The following is a 9,895-nucleotide window of genomic DNA, read 5'->3' as shown; positions in this document are numbered from 1 at the left end:
GCTCACTATGAGGGTCGAGGGAACACAGAGAAGTGTTGTGATTGGACAATAGGATCCCAGCAGGAAGCTATACAGTAGAAACTACACATTAATCTGAAAATTCCTGAAATGAAAGCCTAAAGATTTAATGAGAATGGGATATACTGTAGATGGTTGATTTTAAGGGGGATAGCTACTGTTTTCCTTTTGGAACCCAGCATCTCCTCTAAAGACTACCATTTACCAAGGATAACAAACCAACTCTTATTGGAGCAGCATTTAGCAGGTCTGTGTATGGGTTGGGAGACCCAGGTTTGAAGCCCCCTGTGGTCATTTGCTAAAATTGCTGTACTATCAAATAAAAAACCCTCTTACATTCAACAATCATTATTTCATTAATCTTCAGTCACTTTATTAAGGCAATCCATTACAAAGCATTTCACAAACCACAGAAATGACAATAATTATGTCCAATGTCTGGTTTGGAAAAGTATTCTTTATCATCAGCATGCAAACCAGAGACCAAGAGGAGGTACGCACTGTAAAGAATAGATATACAATGACATAGAATGAGAATGTCATTCTATTTCTATGCTGTAAACACCCTAGGTCAAGGTATAAATAGTGACCAGGAGAAGCAAACACATGACCGATCTAAGGAACAAAATATGAGGGAAAAACATGAATGCAACATGCTACGTGACTGCTGTTTCTACTGTAGATACAGTATCATCCTCACCATCATCATCATCATTATACACAACAAATGGCTCACTCAGGGAGTTCCTGCCTATCACAGGCCATGAGTAAGGTAAGTTGAGGAGCAGGGACCACCAAACATGTTGCCATTTTGGCACAAACATGCACATTATCTAAGAGGTTCATTTCAAACGGAACATCTTTTGGATACCAGGTCGTCTTCATGTGGGGCTTATGTTAAAAGTTCAGACTCCAGTGGAGACAGCTTTAAAAGTTATTTTGAAACGCATAATCTCTCTCAATTGCTTTGCTAACCCTACACAAAAATATTTTAACAAAATTGTATAAAAAATAACAGTAAACGCTCACTTTCATTAATTAACTACTATTAGACATGTATTTTCTAATCACAGTGTCTATGTACATGGGGGGAATATAAACAACCTTCACTATAAGTGAACAGATTCAAAACAAACTTTTCATAAAGATAACATCCTTTCTTTAGTATGAGTATTTTCTCATACCTTGAGGCAATGTAAATATACAGGTGGGATCTTAATTTGATCGCCCTGTTGCAGGAGAACGTTTGAGGTTTAAAAAGGCTTCTGAAGTCAGTAATTTCCACTTTGAAATTTCAGACTTGATGAAAAATGTATCATCCCCTAGAAATATATTATAATCCACATATTAATTCACATTTCCTGTTGCTGCATGATTATTTTCTTGCAGTAGCAAACTGGCTCAAATTAAGATCCTACATCTGATTAAATTGTAAACAAGTGCTGACTTTTTTGTCATACATGCAGTATACTGTCACTACATTTGTAAAATAGATTTGATGCGTGCATTGTTCTCATTCAATACGAAAGTGTAATAGCAAACTCTAAGGAACATACACTAAGTCTGTTGTTGCAGATGCAATGATAATACTTAGTAAATCTTTTTTTTGTTCAGTTGGCTATACTGTACATATGAAACAGTTATCATTCTAGGCATTAGGAATCATATGTTCAATAATAAAATATGGGAAGGGAACTGTTGCTAACAAAATAAAATAAGTGAAATCTAATCTGGATATGCAAGAGTTTCGATACTATAGGCACATTTGGATAGAGATATTGGATTATTGTGATCTATCTGTGAGTAAATAATGGGCTTGCTGAACGCACCACTTAGGGCGTACTGTATATTGTAGGACTGCATTGGCATGGTGGCAATTTCATGTTTGTTTTAAACACGGCAATTAAGAAACTAAACACGTCGTTCTACTGTGGAAAAGACAATAATGTAGACATATTATCCTTCTGGTGTGTCCTGTCTACGGGTCTGAAAAGACAGAGACAGTGCTGCTCCGCTGTGTGCTCAGGAAACTATTCCTTCAAAATGGCAATATGGCAAGAACATAAATATGACAATACATCAACAACTTAAACATGGCTAGATATAACAATGGTAATATGGCAAGAACTTAAATATAAGAATGCATCAACAACTTAAACATGACTAGATATAACAGGGCGGCAGGTAGCCTAGCAGTTAAGGGCGTTGGGCCAGTAACCAAAAGGTCACTGGAATCGAATCCCCAAGCCGACTAGGTGAAAAAGCAGTCAATGTGCCCTTGAGTAAGGCACTTAACCCTAATTGCTCTTGAGCGTCTGGTAAATGACTAAAATGTAAAATGTGTTTTGGAACAACGCACACACGATGAGTAACCTTGTCTGAAACTTGGAGACTTGTGTTGGCTACTTAAGCTAACTGCTTTATCTCAGCGGGCTAACACAGTCTTGTGGTGTGTAGGAAACCCGGATTCAAACCCCAGTCGGTCACATATACATCATCAACTTAAATTAAAGATGGCAATACATCCCTGGCAACAAGTTTGAAATCTATCAGTAGTCCAGATGAAGTGAGTAAAATAGATTGTACAGTCGTGGCCAAAATTTTTGAGACTTGAGACAATTAATTGCAAAGTCCCTCTTGCCATGCAAATGAACTGAATCCCCCAAAAACATTTCCACTGCATTTCAGCCCTGCCACAAAAGGACCAGCTGACATCATGTCAGTGATTCTTTTGTTAACACAGGTGTGAGTGTTGACGAGGACAAGGCTGGAGATCACTCTGTCATGCTGATTGAGTTCGAATAACAGACTGGAAGCTTCAAAAGGTGGGTGGTGCTTGGAATCATTGTTCTTCGTCTATCAATTATGGTTACCTGCAAGGAAACACGTGCCGTCATCATTGCTTTGCACAAAAAGAGCTTGACAGGCAAGGATCCTGCTGCCAGTAAGATTGCACCTAAATCAGCCATTTATCGGATCATCAAGAACTTAAAGGAGAGCGGTACAATTGTTGTGAAGAAGACTTCAGAGCACCCAAGAAAGTTCAGCAAGCGCCAAGACCGTCTCCTAAAGCTGATTCAGCTGCGGGATCGGGGCACCACCAGTACAGAGCTTGCTCAGAAATGGCAGCAGGCAGGTGTGAGTGCATCTGCACGCACAGTGAGATGAAGACTTTTGGAGGATGGCCTGGTGTCAAGAAGGGCAGCAAAGAAGCCCCTTCTCTCCAGGAAAAACATCAGGGACAGACTGATATTCTGCAAAAGGTACAGGGATTGGACTGCTGAGGACTGGGGTAAAGTCATTTTCTCTGATGAATCCCCTTTCCGATTGTTTGGGGCATCCGGAAAAAAGCTTGTCCGGAGAAGACAAGGTGAGCACTACCATCAGTCCTGTGTCATGCCAACAGTTAAGCATCCTGAGACCATTCATGTGTGGGGATGCTTCTCAGCCAAGGGAGTGGGCTCACTCACAATTTTGCCTAAGAACACAGCCATGAATAAAGAATGGTACCAACACATCCTCCGAGAGCAACTTCTCCCAACCATCCAGGAACAGTTTGGTAACGAACAATGCCTTTTCCAGTCTGATGGGGCACCTTGCCATAAGGCAAAAGTGATAACTAAGTGGCTCGGGGAACAAAACATCGCTATTTTGGATCCATGGACAGGAAACTCCCCAGACCTTAATCCCATTGAAAACTTGTGGTCCAGCCTCAAGAGGCAGGTGGGCAAACAAAAACCCACAAATTCTGACAAACTCCAAGCATTGATTATGAAAGAATGGGCTGCCATCAGTCAGGATGTGGCCCAGAAGTTAATTGACAATATGCCAGGGCGGATTGTAGAAGTCTTGAAAAAGAAGGGTCAACACTGCAAATATTGACTCTTTGCATCAACTTCATGTAATTGTCAATAAAAGCCTTTGACACTTATGAAATGCTTGTAATTATGCTTCAGCATTCCATAGTAACATCTGTCAAAAATATCTAAAGACACTGAAGCAGTAAACTTTGTGGAAATTAATATTTGTGTCATTCTCAAAACTTTTGGCCACGACTGTACACAGTATCAACTGCTCTTTATGCAGTTACTTTTTATATTGACTCCCTTTTAATGACTTCATACATGCTGACTAGACCGGGCACACGCATACGTCCGAGTGTGCCATCGCACACGTTGATTTTGTCCATCCACACCAGACGCCATCACGACACGCAGTTTGAAATATCAAAACGAACTTTGAACCAACTATATTAATTTGGGGACAGTTCGAAAAGTATTAAACATTCATGGACATTTAGCTAGCTAGGTTGCTGTTGCTAGCTAATTTGTCCTGGGATATAAACATTGGGTTGTTATTTTACCTGAAATGCACAAGGTTCTCTACTCTGAGAATTAACCCACAGATAAAAGGGTAAACAAAGTTAGTTTTCTAGTAATCTCTCCTCCTTCAGTCTTCTTCTTCTTTGGACTTAATATGGCGGTTGGAAACCAACTTTAAGGTGCATTACCACCACCAACTGGCCTGGACTGGAGTGTGGACCTCAGTTCATCTTTCAATCACCGACGTGGGTATATTCTCCTAATAACCAATGAGGAGATGCGAGAGGTGGGACTTGCAGAGCATCAAGCGTCACAAATATAATCAAGTTCTATATTTAGGGCCTGGCTACGCAGAAGCCCATTGACACGTGTGAGCATTTTGGATGCAATGATTGAATAACATGTATGCATACAATTATTTTGCAACGCTCACGCACGTAATGCGAGTGGTGTGGTCAGCATGTTAGAAACGCAATGAATACACAATCTGTAAAAGAAAAAGGATAAAATGGCATAGGCTACAGTACTTATCCAATTATTTTTTTCCCTTCAGTTTATTTTATTAAATACTCTCTTAACTCTTATTTTTCTTAAAACTGTGTTGTTAGTTATGGGCTTATAAGTAAGCATTTCAGTGTTGTATTGTCACGTCCTGACCAGTATAACCTGTTAGGGCTAGGGGGCAGTATTGACACGGCCGGATAAAAAACGTACCCGATTTAATCTGGTTACTACTCCTGCCCAGTAACTAGAATATGCATATAATTATTGGCTTTGGATAGAAAACACCCTAAAGTTTCTAAAACTGTTTGAATGGTGTCTGTGAGTATAACAGAACTCATATGGCAGGCCAAAACCTGAGAAGATTCCATGCAGGAAGTGGCCTGTCTGACAAGTTGTGTTTCATCTTGGCTCTTTTTATTGAAGACTGAGGATCTTTGCTATAACGTGACACTTCCTACGGCTCCCATAGGCTCTCAGAGCCCGGGAAAAAGCTGAACGATATCGAGGCAGCCTCTGGCTGAAACACATTATCGCTTTTGGCAAGTGGCCGATCAGAGTGCTATGGGCTTAGGCGCGTGCCCGAGTCGACCCCATGCTTTATTTTCTTTCGTCTGTTTACCTAAACGCAGATTCCCGGTTGGAATATTATCGCTTTTTTATGAGAAAAATGGCATAAAAATTGATTTTAAACAGCGGTTGACATGCTTCGAAGTACGGTAATGGAATATTTAGACATTTTTTGTCACGAATTGCGCCATGCTCGTCACCTTTCTTTACCCTTTCGGATAGTGTCTTGAACGCACAAACAAAACGCCGCTATTTGGATATAACGATGGATTATTTGGGACCAAACCAACATTTGTTATTGAAGTAGAAGACCTGGGAGTGCATTCTGACGAAGACAACAAAGGTAATAACATTTTTCTTATAGTAAATCTGACTTTGGTGAGTGCTAAACTTGCTGGGTGTCTAAATAGCTAGCCCTGTGATGCCGGGCTATCTACTGAGAATATTGCAAAATGTGCTTTCACCGAAAAGCTATTTTAAAATCGGACATATCGAGTGCATAGAGGAGTTCTGTATCTATAATTCTTAAAATATTTGTTATGCTTTTTGTGAACGTTTATCGTGAGTAATTTAGTAAATTCACCGGCAGTGTTCGGTGGGAATGCTAGTCACATGCTAGTCACATGCTAATGTAAAAAGATGGTTTTTGATATAAATATGAACTTGATTGAACAAAACATGCATGTATTGTATAACATAATGTCCTAGGGTTGTCATCTGATGAAGATCATCAAAGGTTAGTGCTACATTTAGCTGTGGTTTGGGTTTATGTGACATTATATGCTAGCTTGAAAAATGGGTGTCTGATTATTTCTGGCTGGGTACTCTGCTGACATAATCTAATGTTTTGCTTTCGTTGTAAAGCCTTTTTGAAATCGGACAGTGTGGTTAGATTAACGAGAGTCTTGTCTTTAAAATGGTGTAAAATAGTCATATGTTTGAGAAATTGAAGTAATAGCATTTCTAAGGTATTTGAATAACGCGCCACAGGATTCCACTGGCTGTTACGTAGGTGGGACGATTTGGTGCCACCTACCCTAGAGAGGATAAGGGTTATTTGTTATTGTAGTTTGGTCAGGACGTGGCAGAGGGTATTTGTTTTATGTGTTTGGGGTGGTGTTTTTGGTGAAGGGTATTTGATTTATGTATTCCGGGGTTTTGGGGCACTGTTCCTTGTTTATGTATTTCTATGTTTAGTCTAGTTGGTTGTATGTCTATGTTTAGGTTAATGGGGGGTTGGACTCTCAATTGGAGGCAGGTGCTTTCTCGTTGCCTCTGATTGAGAGTCCTATATATGGGTATGAGTTTGGTTTAGTGTTTGTGGGAGATAGTTTGTTGTTTTGCGTGTGTGAGCCTTACAAGACTGTTTTGTTGATCGTTCGTCCTTTGTTTATTATTTTGGTGTTCACTTTTGAGCTAAAATAAATATCAAGATGAGCATCCACATTCCTGCTGCGTTTTGGTCCTCCATTCCAGACGTCAACCGTGACATGTATTCAGTGTTCAGTGTGGTACACCTGTTATATTCGGAGCATGTGACACATTTGATTTGATTTGATTCTATTATGCTGGGCTGAAAGTATTTCTCATTGTTTTATTTTCTCTGTGGGGGAAAAAAAAATCTATTCCAACAAATTAATGAATGTAGTTGACATCACATTTCGCAAAAGGTGTTTCATCAACAACTGTTGCCTTCTCAGTGTTCTATACCCACTATGAATTTCTATGGCACGGTCTGCAGAGGTTAAAGAAGAATCAACCAGAATCAACAACATCATACGAGAAGGATTATACAAAATACAACGAGAAGGATTATACCAACCAAGATATGTGTGAATGCAGCTAGCTAGACGACATACATAGCTACATACTAATACTATGGAAATACTATGCCTTTGAAGATGTGGCTCTGGTCGTGCATGAGCAGATGTGTAAACAATAATAACGCAGTATGTGAAGTAACTAGATTCTAGATTAATTCTCATTCATGACAACGTTCTAGAACTGGAAGACATTTCATTTTGTTGCTGTGCAATCCTTTCCATTGTCTTTGAGGGGTAGCTGTTGGTTGCTAGTATATAATTGTGGTATATATTTCATTTGATCGATATATGTATTGTATATGACCTTTGTGCTTTTTATTTGGACTGTTAGTGCATTTTGTTGATACCTATTGTAAATATATAGGGTAAGTATGTCTTGTACAGGGTGCATGAAGTTAAACTATCATACAAACATCTGGTCATCTGTGTAACTGTCACAATCCAAAATGTAAAAAGCATTCATCTTGATCTTTTACAGCTATTCCTAAACAGTTGGATAGTTTCTATCTACCACATGCTTTATATTACAGTACTCTTCAAAGTATAAATTAACTATTGTTTATAGCATTGATTCCCCCCCCCCCAAAAAAAACCGTGGTGGGAAAATATGAAGAAAAATATTATCCCCAACATGAATAGATGCTGTAGTTTTTACAATAGATACGACATTATACAGGTGATTCCTTAGTCCAACATACACCACCACTCTAAAATGTATCATATACACAAACGTGATACAAACTAGAACATTCTAATAATTAATGTCCTCAAAAACACCCTCTCCATCTAAGGCATGCTACCTGTTACATCACCACTTTGACAGCTCTGACTGCTAACATCTAACATTTGTTTCCATCACTGCTCTGTTTTTCTCCTCTCTTCTCCTCCTCTGTGACTCTCCAATTCTCATCCCCCTCTTTGCCCTTCCATCAGGAGATGAAACTCAAAAGGAAAACTCCATGATCTTCAGCTTTTTCCATCAAAGCATTCTCGCTCCAAACAAAATGGAGTCTTATCAATTTGTTCAGCATGAAAAAAAAAGTGCCTTGAAGCATTTTCACATTTACGTTTTGCATCCCTCCATGAGGGGGTCCACCATCCAGTCTACCACCCATCCTACCGCGACCTCCTTCCACAGGGTTGCTGCCTCAGATGGGGGTAGGTCTGGGGCTTAGACAGGGGTGGTCTGGGTGATGTCCTGGTCTTCAGGGTCTGGTTCCTCATTGAGTGGAGGCAGGAGGCAGGGTTTGATACCTCTACTCTTCATGTAGAGGATGAGCTGTTCAGGGATCTCAGCCAGGACGTCTTTGGCTAGCCGGGCCATACTCAATACGTGGTTTCCTGTCCGATCCATGTAGTCTCTGAACGGAACAAACTATATATATGTATATATATGTATATATATATATATATATATATATATATATATATATATATATATAGATAGATAGATAGATAGATAGATAGATAGATAGATAGATAGATGAGAGAGAGAGAGAGAGAGAGTTGTTTCTATAGCACTTTGATCTGTTTCGAACTTGAAAGTGGCAATATGTGACAATGTTTATTGTTATTTCATTTCAGAACAATTTTGTCAAGTGAAACTATGATTGATTTTCCTAATATGTCAGATTGTTGGGTTAGTGGTGAATAGGAGTGTGGAATATTTCACAAATGGCATCTCTGTGATTTAAACAATGATGCTATCAATCATCAGTAGTTTCCTTACTGTATCGACATGACCTTTCTGTGACATGCACCCCCCCCCCCCCCCCCCGCATCATTCATAAATGTTGTGTTATGGTCATACAGGATGAACAGAAAGTGAGCTCTACCTGTACAATGTCTCTCTCTGCCAGCTTCCCTCGCGAGGAGATTCTGATGTCATCACCGTCAAGCTCCACCATGGCTACAGAGAAGAGAAAAAGAGACACATGTTTAAACCTCTACTGTCTGGGCAAGTCACTACCCTTCATAGTGGCTTATAACACCAGTTTAAACCTCTACTGTCTGGGTGAGTCACTACCCTTCTTAGTGGTTAATAACACCAGTTTAAACCTCTACTGTCTGGGCAAGTCACTACCCTTCATAGTGGCTTATAACACCAGTTTAAACCTCTACTGTCTGGGCAAGTCACTACCCTTCATAGTGGTTTATAACACCAGTTTAAACCTCTACTGTCTGGGTGAGTCACTACCCTTCATAGTGGCTTATAACACCAGTTTAAACCTCTACTGTCTGGGCAAGTCACTACCCTTCATAGTGGTTTATAACACTAGTTTAAACCTCTACTGTCTGGGTGAGTCACTACCCTTCATAGTGGTTTATAACACTAGTTTAAACCTCTACTGTCTGGGTGAGTCACTACCCTTCATAGTGGTTTATAACACCAGTTTAAACCTCTACTGTCTGAGTGAGTTACCCTTCATTCTGGCTTATAACACCAGTTTAAACCTCTTCTGTCTGGGTGACTGACCCTTTATAATGGCTTATAACACCAGCTTAAACCTCTGCTGTCTGCGTGAGTCACTACCATTCATAGTGGCTTATAATTGGGATCCGCCCCTTTTTGTCAATTTCGCCTAAAATGACATACACAAATCTAACTGCCTGTAGCTCAGGACCTGAAGCAAGGATATGCTGATTCTTGATACCATTTGA

General features: G+C 39.8%; 1 protein-coding gene across 2 annotated transcripts in view; it reads right to left on the bottom strand.

The window, feature by feature from the left end:
• Window positions 1–366: 366 nt before the first annotated feature.
• Window positions 367–9,895, bottom strand: part of LOC106566415 (copine-5) — a 244,587-nt gene continuing 235,058 nt past the window's right edge. For both annotated transcript variants that reach the window (XM_045692915.2, XM_045692916.2), the window contains 2 exons: window positions 9,070–9,143; window positions 367–8,609 (listed from right to left, as the gene is read on the bottom strand). In XM_045692915.2, the coding sequence (XP_045548871.1) occupies window positions 8,406–8,609; window positions 9,070–9,143 (278 nt within the window). In that variant the 3' untranslated portion in view covers window positions 367–8,405. The remainder of the gene's footprint in view (window positions 8,610–9,069; window positions 9,144–9,895) is intronic.

The sequence above is a fragment of the Salmo salar genome, chromosome 13, assembly GCF_965601325.2.
Source record: "Salmo salar chromosome 13, fSalSal1, whole genome shotgun sequence".
Lineage (NCBI taxonomy): Eukaryota > Metazoa > Chordata > Actinopteri > Salmoniformes > Salmonidae > Salmo > Salmo salar.
The sequence above is the reverse complement of the archived record's forward strand: the minus strand, read 5'-3'. Positions and strand labels throughout refer to the sequence as shown.